This window comes from Sciurus carolinensis, chromosome 2 (genome assembly GCF_902686445.1).
Source record: "Sciurus carolinensis chromosome 2, mSciCar1.2, whole genome shotgun sequence".
Lineage (NCBI taxonomy): Eukaryota > Metazoa > Chordata > Mammalia > Rodentia > Sciuridae > Sciurus > Sciurus carolinensis.
In genome coordinates, this window is record NC_062214.1 from 191,015,511 (window position 1) to 191,037,262 (window position 21,752).

Sequence of the window (21,752 nt, forward strand, 5' to 3'; positions counted from 1 at the left end):
CCAAATCTTGGTGAGGGAAGAAGAAAGGAGTAGAAGGGAGGGCGGTGCCGCACAGCCAGCCACTCCCCACCCAGCCGCCAAACATCAGGTGCCTCCAGAGCAGGCCTGTCCCCTCCTCCCGAGCTTTCTTCTCACAGAGATATCATGGTACAATGACAATAAACTCCAGAAAAACAGTCCACAAAACAAGTGTGAGGAATGTTGTTTAAATTTTAAAGGGGGAAAGAGACTATATTCTTCAATAACGTCAATGCCAAAAAATACAAAGAAAAACTAGGAAAATGTTGGTGATTAAAGAAAGCTGTAAGAGGTGTAATAACTAACTGTTGTAATACGCAATAGATTGGATCGCAAGCTGAAGGAGAACAATGCCATGAAGAACTTTTTTTACAGCCGGAATTGCTTATATTAAAGATGAAGAGTGTGATGTTTTGATGTAGGTAGCTGTTTATAGTCAAGCTAATTAACCCATCCATCTCTTCACACAGTTCCCATTTTGGGGGTAGTAAGAATACCTAAGAGCTACTCTCTCAGCTAATTCTAGGGTACAACACATACCATATTATTAACATAGTCCTCATGTTGTACATCAGAGCTCTAGGACTTAGTCATTCTACAAAAACCGCACTTTGCATCTCCCTTCCCCCCTCCTCCTGGTAACCACCATTCTCCTCTCTGCTTATAAGAAGCCCACTTAGATCCTACACATAGGAGCAATCATGCAGCATTTGTCTTTCTGAGCCTGGCTTATTTTACTTAACACAATGTCCTCCATGTTCACCCCATGTTATTGCAAATGGCAGGATTTTCTTCTTTATTAGAGCTAAATATTCCTCCGTGTGTGCGTGTGTGTGTTCTCATTCATCTGCTGACAGACACTTAGGTTGTTTCAATATCTTGGCTACTGTGAATATGTTGTAATCAATCTTCAAGTGCAGGGATCTGAGATACTTCATTCATTCATAGAAGACATGATTGAACCCATTTTAAAATTTGTAGATGACAGCAATGTTAAAATTCCCTGAAGCTGATAACCACAGTGTAGTTCCTTATTCTTGGGAAACATACATGAAGTATTTAAGAGTAAAAGACCATGATGTATGGAACTTGTTTTAAATGATTCAGACATTAAAGCACATACTGTCCTGTTCTTATTCCTGTACATAAACCTTTTTCTTCATTTTCTGAATAACATTCCTGTGTACGCGTGTGTGTGTGTGTGTGTCTGTGTGTGTACATTTGTCAGACAGACTTGAGTTGCTGCTTCAGTCAGCTTCTGTGAATGATGCTGCAATAAAAGCGCAAGTCAAGGATGATAATCTCTTGGACATACTGATCTCGCTCACACAGGAGACTGCTGAGTCCCTTCTTAAATTTTATATTGGAATATAGACAAATACTTCCCTCCTTTATGTATCCAAAGGCACAGTTATGGGTGACTCTGCAGCTGTACCTCAAATACCCACTGTGCCCTCCCACAGGTCCAATCCCCAGCTCTGTGCTGTCTCAGGCAAACAGCAGCTCACTGAAGTCACCAAGGATCCAATTTCTTATTGTCTGCTCTCTGCCCAAACCAATCCTTGGCCAGAGAAACTGGTTAATGCTAAGCCACTGACAAAAAATTCAGGACTTTTATTTGATGGTTGAGAGGAAATTTAATCTTTCCCAATAACATGTCTCATCTGTTGCAGAAATTACCCTTCACTCTAGGAAAGAGTCATGAAACTAGCACTGCAGAGGGAAAAAAAAAAAAAAAAAGAAAAAAAAAAAAAGAAACCGGGTCCTTGGTAGTATCAGTGAACTGCAAGGTCAACCAACCTCAAGCCCAGTCTAACAATGGCCTTTTCAATTACATGTGCCAAAAATTCCCTTCCTACCCAAGCTAGCTGGAGTTGAATTTTCTGTGACTCATGCACAAAAGAAAATCAAATGATAATCTAAATCACTATTATAGTCGAGGTAAGAAAAAAGGAGAAAAAATAATAGGAACAAACAGAATAGAAAAGAAGGGAGGAAGGCAGGGAGGAAAGGAAAAAGGAAAGACAAACCAGACAAAAAAGAAAAGCCCAGATCAGAAACGTACAATGAAGAGGTCCTGCAGCCACATCACAGGAAAGCTGAGCAGCTGTGTTTGTAGAGAGAAACCGCTAGTCTAGCACCACTCACGCCAAGAAACGGGAGGAATTCCATCTAGAAGCTCCTGAGACTTTTGAAACTTAGAAATTCTCTTCTAATTTGTCCTTATGAGTTTTGGCAGGTTTTTTTTTTTTTTTTCCTTCTTTCTTTCTGCTCTCAGTAAATCTTTTTTAAAACTGCAAATGAGCAAATGCTTGTTTCAAAAATGAGCTGGGGGGAAATGTGGTCAGTCTCCCCTCTGCAGTGAATCAAAGGAGGAAACAGATCTTATTTGAAAACAATATAGTAAAGTCACAAAGGAAAGCAGGCAGGCCAGAGAAGCTGGGCTGAGACCAGCAGAGCAGACGACTCAACTCCTATTGAAAAGCAAGCCCTCCACCTCCACTGTTCCTCAGGCCAGTGTGACCTAAGACACCAACTCAACCACAAGTGACAATCTTGCTCCTACAAACCAACAGGTAAAGAGCCTGGGAAAGGGGGAGACACACGGGGACTCACTGTCCAACCTATGTTCCTGGTATCTCAAAAAGCAGAAAACTTTGTTTTGTTTTGTTTGGTTAGAAAACAAGACACTTCTCATAACTTTCCCCAGTCACAATCTGCACAGAGTTTGGGGAAAAGGACAGGTGGTTAGTTTCTAAGAAGCAATTTGAATATAAAAATGAAGACAACATCAAACAATAATGAAATGAAAGCATATGTTTGTCAGCATTTGGGCTCTACGTAAAGGAAATGTCAAACAAGATGGCAATAAAGAAATGAAACACGTTAACTCTGAAAACAAGAGGATTCTATCATCTTTCAGGAAAATAAAAACGAAACCTTGCAAGTGGTAATACGAACTATTATATTAGAAGAGAATTTATAGAAAAGAAACTCGGTGTTAAAATGGGAAATTATTCAAAGCACATCTCTCTGTGATATCTGGTCCCAAAGAACACTCTGGATATCACTGTCCCCTACCCACCACCATATGACCTCTCACTTGGAAAATTCCCAGATTGCAATGCTGCTTCCCTTCCTCACCAGTCACCAACCGTTTCCACAACTCAGAGTCATCTCTGTAGGCTGAATGTCTAATGCTCCCCGACTGCCTACCACTTGTTTTAAAACTACGGAAATACATTTTAGTCTATGGATATAGACAATCTGGCCCCAGTTCCCATGTATGAGTGCCGCACCTGCATGTCTTATTTTTATTGTTTGACCCACTGACCTGAACCACACCCAGGACACATCCGAATAATAATGCAGGTTTGCAGGACAAAAATGATGTCACTTGAGTTACAGGAAACCCTTCCACCAGCTTCTACTCATCTGCCCTTCATAATTTATGTATCCCATACATTCACAGACATACATCCGCACCTTGCTCTTCTACTGGATACATGCTCCACAAGAACAAAATGTATCTCATTCTTTGTATTTTAAATTTCCTGCTGTAATGTTCCATATTATAAGCTGAGTCAGAGACTCACGAATGTCCACATGATAGAGAACAGAATCATGGATAGTTCAATATATATTTTTATTTGGTTTGGATAAGCGCATCTGTCCCAAACCTACTAGGCTGACGGGTGAATGTAGGAAAGAGGATTGACAGGAATGTAAGCCTTCTGATTATGTTTTCCAAAAGTCATAATATTTAAATTAATTTTCATTCATTTCACATACGGTGGCTGGCTCCAGTAAGGGACTATTTAGGGAAAGTAAATATGAGTTTAAAAACGCAACAGGTTGTCCAATAATGTAAAAACAGAAAAACCTGTAATTCTGCCAATTATTACTTTCTTTGGCATGTTTAAGCATATTTTTTTTCTAAACTTGGCCTAATGAAAAGCCCTGAGTCCCTGCTGTTAAATGAAAGTTCTGCAATTTCAGAGATGAACTATCGTTAACTACTTTGGCAAAACCAAAAGAATAACTCCAAGTGACTGTTCTTCAACTGCAGGTTTTAAATTTATTGTCAAGTAATTTATACTTATGAAATTGGTGAGACTGTTTTACAGCTTCTATGTATTATTAACTTAGAAATAGCTTAGTAAGATCAGGGTATAGCTCGGGGTGGAGCACACAAGGCCCTGGGTTCAATTCCCAGCATTGCAAAAAATAATAAGACACAAGAAATGAACTCTTTTCTTCTTTCCACATATGACGCATCATAGATTTACCGTTTTAATGTTTGAGATCTCTGTGTTGCTGCTGTCTGAACTGCATTTTGACATTGTGATAGCAGTTTATTGGAAAATCACAGCATGCCCACGCTTCTGCTCTAAAAATAAATGCAAAAAAGGCCAAGTATAAGACTCCTGTAAAGCGAACATACACGAGAGTCCTGCTGATATGAAGAGCTGAATAAAAGGCCGTTATTTAGTACTATTACATTTTAAACAAAAGATATTTGAATTATTTTAGGATATGAAGCCTTATCTTACAACAAAGAACAAGAGAATGAGCTCTACCAACAGTATGCCTAACGTCCAGAAACTCAGGAGTGTTGGGGGCAGAGTGGGAAGAGAGATTTTAAAACGAATACAAGGAAATCAAAATTAAATAAATTTTAAAGATCATGTTTTATAGATTACAGAAAAGTGAAAAAGTAATTGTGCATTATTTCCTAAATTCACACATACAAAAGAAATAAAGAGCAGGTGGCACAGGCCTATAATTCCGGCTCAGGAGGCTGAGGCAGGAGCCCAAGATCAAAGCCAGTCTCAGCAACTTAGGAAACCCTGTCTCAAAATAAAAAATAGAAAGGACTGGGGATGTAGCTTATTAAGTATCCCTGGGTTCAATCCCAGGTACCCCCCCCCCCAAAAAAAGCAAAAGAAATAAAGAAAGTCACCAGAAGAGGCACTTGGCTGATAAATTGATATGACCTACAATTAATTCTCTAATAGATGTCTAAAATCAAACAATTTTCGTTTCCCAAAGTGAAATTAAAAACATAAAGAACAGTTATATTCATACTATAAGCTCTTTTATAAAATTAGTTTATGAATAAAAGAATTCAAGAACACAGTTAACAAAGTTAGTACTGGGGTGAAGTTTAAATGTGGGGTGCCTCTCCTAAATGAGATTGTGAATTAGAAAACTAAGAAAGCATAAAGCATTGGTAAGAAATACTTAATCGACAAACATTGGTTTTGTTAAGATGTGACACCAAATCTTGTTCATGTGAACAAGCTGACTGCAACAGGCATGCTTCCCCGTGGTGGTCTGTCGTCACTCACAACTTCCAACCCTCCAGGACATTCATGGGGAGACCAAACTGCCTCAGTTCACACATTTTTTTTTTTTTTTTTTTTTTTGCTAAGATGTTAAAGCATATGGGGATGACCTTACTTCTTTAGTATACACATATTTACCTCAAAATGCTGATTCTAAGTTCTTTCAGAGATTCCAAGTCTGTATTAATTCATACCCTAGGTAACCTAAAAGCAATCAGAGAGAATATTTTAGAAGAGACAACTCGTATTTAAATATCAACTTTAAGAAATTGGCTATTAACAAATTGCTACTTAACCAAATCTTCGTATTCAACTTATCAGAATCAGATCCCTCATAAATTTATTTTTTTATTTATTGGAAGACAAGAAGATATGTCTGAAAGAGCTGCCCTTTAAAATTAATGTTATGTACTAATACAACTGCAGGGAAAAAAAAAAAAAAACTTGTTAGTACAGCCCAATTAGACATAAGGGAGAACTCTTGGCATTAAGGTACTTTCCCCCCAGTAAAACTTCACTTTAAAAATACTTAACATGCACTATGGTAAATCAGTACTATGCTTTACATGATCATTTCTTCCTATTTCCCAGTACATCAGAGTCTGGGTCTTAAGGTCACCTCATTGGATTTTAATTTCATTCTGTTACTACCACATAGTAAGACACATAGACCACACACACCAACATGGCCTGATGTGTCACCCTCTAGATCATTTGATTCTAAGTTATCCAAATTCTTTTCCTAGACAATTCCATATATATATTAGAAAGAAATATGGCAAGTATAATGATTTATTTTATGCTGATAATACAAAGTCAACAGGTCATTTTCTAGTTTTAATTGATGACCATGACTTAAATAATAAGCCTGCGAAGTTCTGCTTCATAGAGCCCTTTAAGATAACTCTAAAACAGACAACTCACATACCAGACACCTGGTCAAGTTTTAGTACAAACCAATAAACTTAATTCACATTAGCCTCTAGGTAGGCTGCATCCTTTCAAAGACTAGTAAGGAGAGGCAACCACCTGAAGCATCCAGACCTTCCTGGTCTGAATTTTCAAAACTGGTTACAGAAACTTCCAACTCATCCATCCCCCTATGAGTCATACAGATCCCAATACTATCGACTTTATAATCACTATCAGATTTTATTTCTACACTCAAGTTCAAATGAACAACTTCCATCAAGTCCCATGGTACACAAGACAGGAAAAACACAATCTAACTTCTGTGGCATTGACACTATGCCAGAAGTACTCCTGCAAGCAAGCAGAGAAGGGCTCTAAGTTCCTCCCAACAAAAGCACTGTGGGGAGCCGACAGGCATTACTCTAACTGCGACCACCTAAGTTAAAGGCTTAGGTGGGCTGCAAAACAGGCTCAGGTGGTTATCTGGCAAAGGGCACGCACAGATTAAAGACGGGGGCATAATTCTCCCTGCTGAAAATGGAGGGGCAGGAACTCCTCTCCCTTTTGCTTTCTCAGAATTTCGTCCTCTTTCCCCCTCGGTGCATGTCCATCTAAGCCTCTGGTGTCAACTACAGCATGTTGCCTGGGAACCTGAGAGCACCTCTGAAATACAATCATCAAGGAAGACAACACCAATTTTAAATTATAAAACCTACTCATAAAGATATGAGAAAATTAGCAATTTATCTTGAAAATATGGATACAATGGATAATAACAACGGGGAAAATTAAAGGGAAAGTATGATGCAAACAACACTGAAAGACCTTTCGAAATGGAGCTGGGAGGCCTGTGAGGGAGGACCAGGCACACGTGAGTGCAGCCGGCCTCGGCATGTGCACTGCGGTTACCTCTGGACTCAGGCAGTTGAACAAAGAAGACCATAGGCATACAGCAAGAGGTTACAGGACTCTGTCTTACGGATATTCTTACTAAGTATATACATTTCCTTTTCTATTTTCTATTAGTCACACTGGCCCTTTGACACAGCACCTGTTCTCAACTCCAACAGAAGTTCCCACACAAAGAATTTTTATTGTCTTGTGAAAAATCAATGCTCTTTGCTCAACATAAGTTCTCACTTTGCTTGCCTTTCTCAAAACTGATTCCAAGTTGTTTGAATCTATCTCCTGGATCGCAGTTCCAAAGACTGAGAAAAACGTCCTTTTTACTTTCACAGTTTGGATTTAGACACCACTTTGCTACAGAAAGTCGGGTTTCTTTCTGTCTTCTCAACTGCCTGGATTGGGGGCTGCAGTCTGATTTAATGCTATTCAGTAATAAAACAGTTTTCTCTTCTCTTTGTGAAAATATGTTTAGGGGTTTGAAGTTTTTTTAATTATATTTCCACAACATTTGGCTTTTTTTTTTTCTTTTTTATCATAGCCCAGTTCTCAAATATTCATGCCAAATAACAAAATTCCATTTCCTGGAAGTACTAGAGAAATCCAAAAATACACTGCCCGACTACACTGGGGAGAGGAAGTTCAAAAAATGAAGATAGAGCTAAATGGGCAAATAATGTGTTGTACTAAAAATGAACCCACACAGAGAAGGATCCGAGCTGTGTGAAAACCACTCCTGCCCACCCCCGCTTCTCCTGGAGTCTGCAGCTGACTTCCCAAGTCAAGCTGATGCTCCTGCTATATTAAAGCCCAAAGCCCTGGGTTCAATCCCCAGCACAGCAAAAAAAAAAAAAAAAAAAAAAAAAAAAAAAAGTGCATCGCTCCCTCCTCGTGGACACCCTCCTGCAGAGGCGGCACCAGGGCTCAAGGGATGTACAAAGCAGAATTTTTTCTTTTTAAGTATCTTTCATTTAAAAATTATCTGAATGCTAGCAAAGGATTCTGTGCCGGGAAGACCAAGGTGAACACTGAGATGTCACTAACCCTCTAAGGTTGTGTCTTTGCCTATAAAACAGGAGTATCGATCACAAAGATAAAAGGAGATCTTAAATTTGCTAAGGAGAAAATGACTTGGAACATGGAAAATGCTCCAAAAATGGTAGCTTTTTAAAAAGCACCACCTCTATCTATAACCACTGTTTATAAATAATTCTTAACCCCTTAAAATGTTAAGGAACTCCTTAAAGAAAACCTAAAATGTTTTATGAATTCTAAGATTCAGCATAGAAAAGCAATCTTCTAATAATTTAAATTATACAGGACTCTTACAGTATTTCCAGCCACAAGCTCCTATGGGGGCTGACACATGCCACCACTCACATATGCTGTGCTTTGGCATGCCCATTATTTTGAGCTGAAGGCAATTAAGACTCAACAGATTCAGAAAAAGTTCTCTGCTTTCCTTCTCCCTTTCTACCAAAAACTAAGGCATACATGCCCCCATTTCCTTAAAGGAGTAGACAGAGATGGCCCCAACACTAATCTGCACAAACACACCTTACTAGTAACCCCTTTACACCAGGGGCTTCCTGTGTGCCTCCTAGCACCCTCTTCTCCAGCCTCAGCCCTAGAGGACCACACCCACTTCTCTGTCTCACACTATATCACCCGCCCTCAGTGAAGGTGCAGCATGGAAGTCTGAGCGAAGGTTGTTCTTTAGGAGTTTCACTTCTATTTTTGAAGCCAGGTGCACACAAAAATAGCAATAACATCAATAGAATTTTTAAGCTCTGTTTCCTGTTAATCTGTCTTTTGTCAGTTTAATTCAAAGTACTCACCTATCAAACCTAAGAAGGTAGAAGAAATAAATGTTTTCCTTCTCTATATTCCCAATGACCTAGTCAGTGTGAAATTTATATTATGGTAGAGATTTTTAAAAATCATGAAATATGGTACGCAATATGAAACAAACACCTTTGTATCTACTAGTTCTTCTTAAAAAACAAAAACAAAAACTAGTAAGTGCCACTTAGTGGTGGGGCAGACATCACTGAAAACATTTCACTCAACTTTTTTAGGCAATAAAATGTTACAGACATGGGCAAAAAATCCTAACAAAGAGATATGCTTTCTGTTTGTTTACTTACAGTACCAGCACCTCACACATGCTAGGCAAGTGCTCTACTACTGAACCACAGCGCAGCCCTTTTAACTTAATAATTTTTTGAGCTAGGATCTCATTAAGTTGCTCTCAAACTTGTAATCCTCCTGCTTTAGCCTCCGGTGTCCCTGAATTATAGGCCTGCACCACAACTGACTCAAATGGGTAAGTTTTGAAAATGTAAAATATAAAATAAAAATTCTGGATATCTAAAATATTCACAGTATATAAGTGAAGGGTGTATCAACTATTATTTAGTGAACATACAATATGAGAATACCAAGCTCAAATCAAAGATTAAGAGACTTAACAGGAAAGAAATTGGATAATAAGTTCAAGAATTTAAACATCAGTACCTTTAAATAATTAATACACAGCACAAGAGAAATATTTAGATTTTTGCTTTTAATTGCCATGTCATTATAAAAAGTCCTTACATATTAATCTAGTCTACAGCATTCCCACGGGGGAGGGGGGGATACTTTAGACAGAAATATTCCCTTTGCCATTACCATTTATAATAGAAAAGAAACACACCCAGTTTATTAAAAATGAACAGGGAATGGTTTGGCAAACCATGGTTCATTGTACATGATGCAACTCAATTCAGTCATTAAAAATGATGAGAGTTTATAATGGACAAAAATGCCTATGTTATGATCAACAAATAACACTTTTATCTAGAATAAGATCATGATTTGTCTTAGTTAAAAACCAAAGAAGGCAAAAGCAAGGGGAGGAGGGAGAACAAAAATTCACCCCCAAGTTTCTGCCTTTTAGTATGTATTATTTTTGGATCTGGAGAACAAATTTTCATACTGGGATGATCTGTGTGAAGATGACAGTTTAGAGAGATGACTGTGGTTTAGGTGCTTTTTAAAAATTAGGTAATAAAAAATTGCTCCCCTCTTAAGTCACGAATGTGGTAAAATTTATTCCAGCATCTAATTTTAACCACAAATTCACAGTCCTTTCCATGTACTTCTCTATGAACCAAATAAATTTCTGGGTTTTTCTAATCTGTAACATAAATGTATGATGTTTAGATTTCAACATAATCATGCCTAAAATTAGATTTGTTCAAAACTGACGTAGGGCACAGGTCAAATACCAATTTAGCAAACCCCATGCATCAACCTCCCTATGCAAAGCATCATCCAGGCTGCCAGCCCATGACCCACTTACTGGGAATACTTCTCTTAAGACAATACTCCAACACCAAAGCAGCAGATACCCACCAGGCCCTCCCTGTTACCCAGTGACACTTCCCTGTAGTTCTGGTTCAAGGGACAGAGTTCATACACCACTAACTTTCAAGGTGAGTTTTAAGGTTAATACTTGATTCCAAGTTTCTGTACTTTATTCTTAAGCGCTCAAATTCTGTTCAATCCATGCCTATCCTGCTTTTTACACCAACGTAAGAATATCCGTGAGGAAAAAGGAGCTACAGTTTTCTATATGCTAAGATGTATTGAGAATATAAGGGGGCCGGGAGCTCAGGGGTGGAGCACTTACCTAGCACGCAGAAGGCGCAGTGGGTTCAACCCCCAGCACTGTGTAAGAAGAAGAAAAAGACAGCTTAACATGAGGGCTTGAATACTAAAGTGAGACCAATCCTGAGGCAAAATGAACCTAAGAGACCACTGCATATGATGAACAATGAATAAATATGAGAAAGGAAGTAAATACGGGATAAGTTCCAGGCAAGGGGGAAAGCACCATTATGGTTGGGATGTGAGGTGTCCCCCAAAAGCTCACGTGTAAGAACAATGCAAGAAGGTTCAGAGGAGAAACGACTAGGTTGTCAGAGTCTTAATCCAATCAGAGAATTAACCTGCCAGGGATTAACTGAGTGGTAACTGAAGTGGTGGGTGTGGCTGGGGGAGGTGGGAACTGGATGTGACTTTGGGGTATAGACTTTGTATCTACAGAGTGGAGTCTCTACTTTCTGATCATCATGTGAGCTGCTTCCCTCTGCCACACTCTTCCACCATGATGTTCACCCTCACCTCAAGCCCCTAGGAATGGAGCCAGCCTTCTGTGGACTAAGACCACTGAAACCAAGAGCCCTTAAAATTTTTACTCCTTTAAAATTGTTCTGGTCAGATCTTTTGAGTCACAGCAGTGGAAAAGTTCACTAAAACAAGCCCTGCCTCACAGCTTCTGTGAACACCACCTCACCCCATCTTCACAAGTCGGCTCCAACAGATGACTCCTGCTCCCCGGCCCCACCTTCATGCCCCAATGCCCAGCTTTCCCTAAAAACCTCTATCTCGACTCCACATGTGGGCTACTTACACCACTCAAACCAGGGCTTCATTACACCGACTGCTCCATGTAGCTATTATTGCCATCTCCCCACAAATTCCTAAAATTTCTAAAAAGAACACTAACTCATATTTCACTTACATTCATATTATTATACACTTTGGGATTGGTTTGATTTTCATCTTGCTATAAATTCATAATGAGGATATAGTTTGGAACGCAGGGGAGGAAATATTCATAAATACATTGTCATTGATTACTTCTAAGTTGAGAATAAGTTTTATAGTTCTAACCTTAACATCTATTGAGTTAACACAGCTTTTTGTAGTTAAAACAAAACTCAATGTAAATACCTGTTACTTAAAAAAAAAAACAACTTTAAACAACCCAAATTATTTTAACAAGTCAATGTCTCCATCCTTGGCATCCCAAGCCCAAAGAAGGGCTAGCTAGGAACTGTCAAAGCCAGCGAGGCAGTGACCTGTGCAGTGATTAACTCTGACAGCATCCAGCCACGGCTAGAACTTCTGGTTAACTCCAAACCACTATGAAATTCTCTTCTACATTAATGCAAAGTACTGTGATTCTAATCTGGAAGATGTTTCAAAAACAACTTTAAGTTCTTAAAAGCAATAGGTATAACTGAGAAACCCCAAAGACTCAGACAGTATTTCTCAACTTAATTTTTCATTTTAGAAATTGTATTTTGTGGGGCTGGGGTTGTAGCTCAGTGGTGGAGCACTTGCCTAGCATGTGTGAGGCACTGGGTTCAATTCTCAGCACCAAATTAATAAAAATAAAGGTATTATGTCCTTCTACCACTAAAATATTAACAAAAAAAAAGAAATTATATTTTGTTAGGTTTAAATTTCAGGTGGAACTCTACTCAATATCTACTAATAAATGTAACAGGAATGAAAGAAAAATCACCAACCACTGCCTTAGTAATTTTTACCATCACATTAGTTACTAAGGCAAGAATCATTAATGGATGCCAAACCTTTGAGTGAAGATTACAAAAGAATATTTACATACTACGAAATTATCTCTGCAAAGATTACCTACTAATTAGAATAAAAATTGGTACAGTGGAAAAACTTGAAAACCTCACAGACATTACCACAACCCAACTGACAAAGTTAAGATTACCAATATTGGGACAAACTGACAACACTAATCTCATGTGCAAGGCCTGGATCTAAGCATGAGGAAACATAAAAACCAAATGTGAGGTTCATTTTACAAAACAACCGACTCAAAACCCTTCAAAAATGTCAGCATCATAAAAGACAAAAGTTGGTAAACTTCTAGATTAAAAGAATATAGAGGTTTGACAACTAAATGTAATATATAATCCCGGATTGAATCTACATGATTTATCTCTCTAGTGAAATGATTAAAAGATTATCACCACAAAGTAGGTTCATGCATGGTGAAACAGACTAGGCCAAATTATAGAAACAACATGTAGTGTGTAACTTCATACAACACAGACAACACAGGTAAGCATTTTGAGCATCTGCTGCCTAGACAAAACACAGACTGCATATATGTACCTATTAGTACATATATTTATTTTATATTTTTTAGTTTACATGGTTTATCTTTAATACATTATACACTGAGAGGAATATTTTAACAAACTATGTTAAAGAGGATTTAATTATTTATCTCCCTACTCTTAGCCAAAGCATGTTCTCAACTCATAAAAAAAAAAAAAAAAAAAAATCCTGGAATCCTTCTAATGTTCAGCAACAAAAACACTAATGGTTTACAAAGACTAGTGATAGCTACAGCCTTTGTAAAAACAATATCCTCCCTCAGAAGTCTGTCATATGTCAATGGAAACTTTCTTTTATAAACAGATCTCAAAAGGAAAGCACTGTTTGGCCTTCACACATTTTTTGAAGAAAGGCTGGAAATTAAAGTCCATATATTCCATAAACAATAAAGAATTACTCCTCTTAAGACACTGGCAGAGTTCAAAAATTTCAGCCTTCTTCAACTCCAGTTCAATGTTAATTTTCTTTTAGACACTGCATTAAAATGCCAATTAACACTGTTCTGTTATTTATCCACATATTGTTCTCAAAAGAATTCTGCATTGTACTGAAAATACAGTATGACTGGTCTAAGATTAATACATTATTTGAGTTTATAATATGTAACAAGTACATAAAAAGATTTAGGACTTGCTTTTCTTCCTTTTTAATATTTAGCTAGACAATATGCATGACTAAAAAAATGGGTAATGTCAGTACTGTGTTACATACAAAATGTAATAAGCTTTTAAAATTAAAATAAAAGATGCCCATCAGATAGAATTCTCAAAGGCTTCCTTGCTCTTTGCTACGGGGACCAGATGGAAAGTTTTAAAGAGTTTGTCAGTTTCTGCTTCCTTAGCAAACATTTACTAAGCTGAACCAAATCTGGACAGAGAAGAAGAAAACGCTCATCTCTGAGAGGGTTTGCTATCCCATCCAAGGTTTTATCTAGCTTTGAAGCTGTTCTTCCCAGGGGTTTTCACCCTACATTTCCAGCTCTGAACATACAATAATTATATGCATCGCCATCCTTTCAGTCACTTAATGCTTGGCAGAGACAGTCCCTCATGTCTCGTCTGAGTCCAGATCCTCCAGCCTGAAATGGAGAAGTCCCTGAATTATACAGGCATTTCAAAAATGACTGACTACAAGATATTTTAGGGATTTAGTACATTTTCTCATTACACTTGTGAGAAAATTAAAACTGAGTGTATAAAGCCCAAGCTGACTTGTCTTTAACCACAGAGTGAGTCAGAAGTAAAGCCCACCTAGAACAGATTGTAGATTACTTTTTACACTGTTCATTCAGTTCTATCAATCACATCTGCCTCAATTATCTGGGATTTTGTTGTTCCTAAATTAACTATTACTTGTATGTGTGGCCACAGTCAAAATCATCTGGATGGGGCCCTGTACCTCCCATAATTTTACATAAAATCACGAATATGTACAGGCATATTTTCCTGGGGATAAGGTTCATATTTCATATCTTCCATCAAATCAGGAGTCTCCAAAGCCTAAGAACTATTGTCTACATCAAGTGTATATGACTCGTGTATGTATTTATATATATATATATATATATATATACATGTATTTATATATATATATAAAGCTTACGCTGGTAAAGCTGGTCTAGTCTCATGGATACATTTATTCCTGTGTAACAGATGAATAATGGGTTCTTCAAAGATGATGGAGACAGTTAAGGCACAATTAGACTTGGTATCAATGTCACAGAGATCCAACCAGAACAGCTGCACCAGCTGGAGAAGGCTCAGAGAGAACTAGTCCAGTGATATAGCTCTCAAGTCCTCTTTTCCTTTTCCTCTTCCATTACAAAGCTGGACATGCACTTCATTATTAATAATTTTGAGTTGTGAAATAATCCAATCACATTAAGAATGTAGTAAACTTTTCTCTGAAGCACACATTTAAAGGAAACACACTATCACCTTAACTGTATCAAATGAAAGTCACACGCCATGCCACACTGGGCAGAGCTTTTGCCTCTGAACCTGAACAAGCAGACACTTTACAGATGAGGAAGCTGCCACTCAGGCAGCTGTGTGCCCAGTGCTCCTCAGCCATAAACTGTGATTAGAGGGATTCCACCTTGGTCCCTCTAACACCAGATGCCTGCTCTTAACATCCCTGCAATGCTAGGACAAAAATATTAATATTTGTCAGGTGCAGTGGCACACGCCTATAAGCCCAGCAGTTTGGGAGGCTGAGGCAGGAGGACTGTGAGTTCAAAGCCAGCTTCAACAACTTAAAGAGGCCCTAAGCAATTCAGTGAGACCCTGTCTCTAAATAAAATATTTTAAAAGGTTTGGGGATGTGCCTCAGTGGTTAAGCGCCCCTGGATTCAATCTCTGGTACAAAAGTGTTTTTTTTTTTTAATTAACATTTTGGCAAAATGGAAAAAGTCTAAAAGGCAACCATGAGTACAGCAGAAATGTAAAAGGAGGGGAGGTCACAGTCTCAGGGCAATCTTGCCCTTCTTGCCAGCTCCCAAGGGAAGGATGACAGAAATCCTGAAATCTCAGAATATCTCAACACACTAGAGAAGTCTACTGCTGCACTGTCCCTTCAAATAGGGCTATTAAACTAACTCCTTCATCAAAGAATCATTTCCATCATTTTAATGATCAATTTTTAAACAAAACCCTTCTCTCACTATTTAAGCATGGACATTTTTAAAAATTCTGAACTGGTCAAATGACCCTTATTTTCTAATCTCCAAGATTTTTTAAATGTGTTTTTCAAAATCTCTATTGCATACAGTGAGCTGTCACTTTAAAAAAAAAAAAGGGGGGGGGGGTTAGCCTCATTCAACAATGAAAAAGTTTACAATAACAATAAAACTCTGAATACTATACCATTTTTTTCCATGATTCTTAATACCACCCACAGTCTGCAATGTTTCTACATATGCAGACACATGCAACTCACAAGTGGAGAAGGAGCAAATAGCACTATTTGTCCAAATTCAGAACAGTAATCTTTATGAAAGCAGTATTACTCTAAACAAGACTGGCTTGGTTGCTTGCTTTTGGGGTCCTGGGGACCGAACCCAGGTCCTCTAGCACACTAGGCAAGCACTCCACTTGTGAACTACACACCCAGTCCTTTCTACTTTATTCTGAGACAGGGTCTCACTAATTTGCCTAGGCTGGATTCCAACTCAGGATCCTCCTGCCTCAGCCCCCCAAGTAGCTGGGATTACAGGTGTGTGACACTACACTTGGCCACGAAACTGTTTCACCTTCTAAAAATTTGAAAAAGTATTATAAACTAATTTATTCATTCAACAAAACTGGGCACTTCCTACAGGCCACTGTCTGGCAATGAATGTGAATTAGAGATCCTTAATGCTCACTCTTTTACAAACCTTAACAACCAAGAGCACTAATCTCAATGAGCTTCAAACACTAAAAGCCTGAGGCCAAACTGAAGCCTGTCGTGTCTTATTTCTAGTACCAGTCATACTGATATCCTTAGACAATGTTTTGAGTCATCTTTTTTGAGTCATTTATAGTAGTATACTTAGAGCTCATATTAATTCATCTGCAACTTTATAGACAAATGTGAAAACCATTTTGTACTCAGAATTTTAATACAGGCTTTCTTACATGACTGAAAACTTCAATTTCATTAGCTATTTTGCAAAAGCAAAGCTTCTCTCTCAGTGTTTTGTCATTCATTGGGTAAACACCACCATATAAGTAGGTCTTCTTTTTAGACCAATACACATTCCCAAAGACCAGCTGAAAATCACTATTGGGAAAATCCTGACTGCCTATACAGTCCAGAAGAGAGTTCATTCTTGAATGGATTTTTATTTGACATCAGTTAAAAGCATAAATGAAGCAAATGACATTTAAGGGATACCACTTGAAAGACATTCAACTCCAATGAATGAAATCACCAGATTCAAGCACACCTGTCTTGTGAAGGCTTTCCCATTACACCTGAGGCTTTTATCCACTTTATCTACAAGGGCATGTGAAAAATGTTTCTCTATCATCCAGAAGATGTGAAACTTTTCCATACGCTGATATTTTATGTAAGAATTCAAACAATTATTCTTTATATGAGAGAAATGCCAACTTCTCCTGACTATTTAGTATAATTTCTCTCACTAATCAATGCCAACTATAATTAGTCCAATTTCCTCTTTCACTTTGGCAAATCAAAAAGAAAAAGAAAAAAAAGACAACTTTAGTTACCTTTCGACTTATTCTCTCCCTCCACACTAATTCCCACAGCTCTTTACCATTAGTTTCATAACTCTCTCAACTGCCATTATTGTAAGAACATCTTAAATTTTTTCTCAAAGTAGACAGATCACGAATTATTAAATAAATGGCTGTCTCTGCACAAATGTTCTAATGCCAGAGTCTCCTTAGAAGAAATTAATTAAGAACTAAAACTCAGCTTTTATCATGCAAAGGATTTAGTAAAAATCAAAGTAACAGAAAATAAGGTCTAAAAGGTCCAAGAGCCACAGGCTAACGAGGTACAACACCATCTGAGAAGATTGCAGTTTCTACTGCACGTGTGGCTTTCACACCATCTTAAAGCTGAAAAACTAGAAGTGAAATCTCTGTGAGCTTGGGATCGTCTGTGCATCCATGAAGCTCCCTTCAGTGCTAAGAAGAGGGGTGCGCCTGACATTCGCTATGACGAATGAACCCTGAAGACGCCGAGCTAAGTGAAACCAGGCAGACACAAAAGGACAACTGCCATAGGAGCCCACTTCTGTGAGGTTCCTAGGGTGCTCAGATTCAGAAGAGAGCTGAAAGGTGGCAGAGGGGAGGGCAGCATGTGGAGCTAGTGTTCAAAGGGATACAGAATTTAAGATGGGCAAGATGAATGGCGCTAAAGACTGCAAAACAGCGCGAATGCACTAAATGCAACTGAACTGTGCACTGGAAAAGGCAATGGCAAATGTTATGTGTATTTTCCCACATTAAAAGGAAAAAAGAAACAACCTGAAATACCCAGACAAGCAGAAGTCATCCGAACATTCAAGGTTAGACAGCTTCATTCACTCCCCAGGTATTAACTGAGGATTTACTACACAGTGTGCAGACTTCCCTCCTGAAACCCACCCGGTACAATATATTGCAAGGGACACACATGCAATATCTCTGAAATCAAACAGTGATTCATCCTGGCTATGCCTCAGCTAGATTCTCAACTCAGGACAACAATCACTGAGTATTGGTTTCTTTGCCTATAAAATAAGGACAACATCGAGTTTGTCTTGGGATTACAGCAAAGATTAAAAGAGAATGTATGCAATCTTGGCCTATAATGAGGAAGTACTTAATAAATATTTCCCTTATCTCTGCCACAAATAAGCATGTTAAAGTCACCAATGAATGTCTATGAAATAGTTTTCTCAAATGAATCAAACTCTTACATGTTGGGCAGTGGCAAGAATTAAACGCCTCAATGCCATGAAAAGTTATCCTCCCTAGAAATCAGCACTACATGTATTACCCATTATATAACACCACCAATAACTATCAAATAATAATCGTGAGTCACATCAAAATGTCTCCTAAAACCAAGTCAAAAAAGCTCAACAATAGCAAAGCAATCTAGCTACACAACTCATACAGAGCCACAGGCATGATACTCAGAACTGAACCTTTAATGATGAGATGACAGTATAGAAAGTAAAGAATACCTCATTATACCAAGTGCAAGAAAAGAACTTTTATGGACTGGGGTTGTAGCTCAGTGGTACAGCGCTTGCCTAGCACATGTCAGGCACTGGGTTGGATCCTCAACACTACATAAAAATAAATAAATAAAGGTATTATATCTATCTACAATTAAAAAAACAAAATTAAAAAAGTCCTTTTATCCTGAAATTAAAATTGAATAATTCATCTTTTCTTAAATCAGCATTTGTGTCTGAGTAAATCCAGCTATATCACATTATCAATGTTTATAGTAAATAAATAGCAATCTAGTGTTTTTATCAACTTATGCGATTTTATAAAATAAGGCTTTGAAATAATTATATATGCATGTGTATGTGTATTGTGTGTATTACATATAATATACATGTGCCACAGGTGGTTTCAAAGAAGACACTTTGCAAAATACACTGATTCCAGAACCCAGTTCCAAAGATATTAATATCAAAAGTAACTATTTGCCAAGAGACTCATCCAGAATCCATCTTTTCCTAAATTATTTGAGCTCTTAGTTACGATGGATATTTAATGTTTATATTAATAAATTTCAACTTAGGTAAACTTTTTTTTGGGGGGGGGATCGGGGATTGAACTCAGGGGCACTCAACCACAGAGCCACATCCTCACCCCATTTTGTATTTTATTAAGAGACAAGGTTGGCTTTAAACCCGGCGATCCTCCTGCCTCAGCCTCCTGAGCTCCTGGGATTACAGGCGTGCGCCACCGCACCCGGTTAGGTAAACTTTTCTTTAGGCACATCTTTAAAAAACATTTCCCAAGTTGTTTAACTCCTAACTTGAGCCCTGTTCCACTGTGTATGCTGCACTTGAAAACAACCTCTGGGAAGATGACTGACAATCAGGATTGCAAAGATTCAGCAAAATGAAAGAAGCAGTACCTCCTGCTCATCTGACTTCTTAAAACCTGATCACAAACTCAGCACGCACCCTGCTTATCAGAAACTTATCCCTTCAGCACAACTTTCCTCACAAAAGCCATCGGTGGCCACCAGAGCAGGGCCTCCAGGCTCATCCGTGTTCGCAAGTCTTCAGGATGCTGCCTGTCCTGCAGGCAGGCCATCTGGGCAGCTCGGCTTCCCTAGACAACCCCACAAACCTGACGGGCTAACCTAGAGCATGCAGAGTTCCCCCCAAAGTAAAAACCCGTAAGCGCCTTCGCAGGATCCAGGCATTCTGGCACAAAAAACGCCCAAGGGGAGGGGCAAAAGATGGCCTCGGCCACCCGCCCCTGGGCCGGCCCCGCTCCCGGCCAGTAAACACGCTCGGTCCTCCTCGGCAGCGACCAGCTCGCGCTCTCCCGCCGGCACCACGCCCCGGCCTCGTCCCCCGGGGTCCTGCGAAGGCGTCCTCCGGCCTGGCCGCTGTCCGAGCAGGCCCGGCCGCCGCGCCCGCGTGGACCCCTGGGGCCAGCGCGCCGCTCCGGGCGCGGGACGCGACCTGTCAAAAGCCCGCGGCCGGGCGCGGGGGCGCGCGGGGCGGCGTGAGCGGCCGCACCCCGCGGCTGACGCGGCAGCAGGGGCCGGGTGGGCGCGGGGGCAGGGCCGGCCGGGAGTCGGGTGGCCGCGGCCCGCAGGCCGCCATCTGCCGGCGCGGCCGCGACGGGGGCTCGGCGGCGCGGCCCAGGCCCGGGGCGCCCACGCGGGCCTCGCGCGGAGGCGGGACGCGGCCAGGCGGAGCCGCCCCCGCCCCGGACACAAAGCGGCCCCGCGGGAGCCCGCCTCACCTGCAGCACGGGGCGCCGCGGGCCTTCCAGAACCATCGGACCCCGCTCCGGCGCGCGCGTCACAGCCCAGGCCTCCCGGTGCCGCCCGGCGCCGCCGCCGCCGCCGCCATTTCCTGCCGCTCGCCGTCGCCTCGTCGCCGCTGTCAGGTTACTCCATTCACCTGGGCCTGGAGCAGCTTGCGCCGCGCCGCGCCTCGACCCCTCCCGCCGGCGCCTGCGGAGACTGCGCAGCGCCCGGCTCGCCCGCAGCCCGCGCACGGCCCGCGGCAACGGCGCACAGCCGCTTGCAGAATCCCACCCGCGCCGCGCCGCCGCTCCGCGCCCCCACGCTCCGCTCGCCCCGCGGCGGCATGAGAGCGCGCCTGTGATTGGACAGCGCGCGGCGGTGAAAGGTTAATCCCGGCCCCCCAGCCACTCAGGAGCTGGGACACAGCGGGCGCGGGCCCGGAGGCCGCGGCGGCCTGGGCGGCTCAGCGCCGGCACCCGAGCGGCGTCTCGGTGACCGCGGCCCGGCGTCCTGGCTGCCCTCCCGCGGTCCGGGTGCCGGCTCGGCCCAGCGGACCCGCTCGCCTGCACGGCGGCCCTGTGTGTCGCCGACCGCCGGCTCGGCGCGGACCTTCCCCGCGGCCGTGATTGTTCTCCGCAGAGCTGGGCGCCCCGGCCGTCCCTGGCGGTGCCAAGGACCTTCCTAGTCGCCTGTCCCCGCGTTAGTGCTGCAGGGGCCTCCGCCTCGGGAAAGTCACTCTCCCGGAACCGGGGTAGCCAGATCAAGAGACGTAGACAGTGGCCCCAGGTACGCAGACTGTCCGTTTGCGCGGCTCGGACCGGCTGCCACGCTTGTGGGTTAGAGACTGAGTGGACCTCAAATAAGTGGCTGGCCGAAAGAAAACCCGCTTAGTGTGTCCCGGAAGGTAGGCAGCCCTTCCCGGAGACCCCCGGGCGGCGGGGCCGCGGGCGAGCTCTGCTGACCGCAGGCGGGCTGCGCACGCACCTGGAGGCACCTGGCGAGCTGCGCAGGTCGGGGCCCTGCCCCCCGGATGCCCCACGTGGCTGCTGAGCCTCAGATGGCGTGAAGCCGTAGGTGTTCCTTACCAGAAAGGAATGTAAAACAGCTCCTTAGTAATTATTGTGTTGTTAC

General features: G+C 41.2%; 1 protein-coding gene across 6 annotated transcripts in view; it reads right to left on the reverse strand.

The window, feature by feature from the left end:
- Dicer1 (dicer 1, ribonuclease III) overlaps positions 1-21,044 on the reverse strand; it is a 66,716-nt gene extending 45,672 nt beyond the window's left edge. For 2 of the 6 annotated variants that reach the window (XM_047536666.1, XM_047536627.1), the window contains exon 1: positions 20,615-21,043. In XM_047536666.1, the coding sequence (XP_047392622.1) occupies positions 20,615-20,650 (36 nt within the window). In that variant the 5' untranslated portion in view covers positions 20,651-21,043. Of the gene's footprint in view, positions 1-4,307; positions 4,409-5,504; positions 5,571-10,857; positions 10,896-20,614 lie in introns of all 6 variants that reach the window. The other 4 variants (XM_047536646.1, XM_047536618.1, XM_047536656.1 and 1 more) reach the window with 4 other exon arrangements.
- Positions 21,045-21,752: the final 708 nt, after the last annotated feature.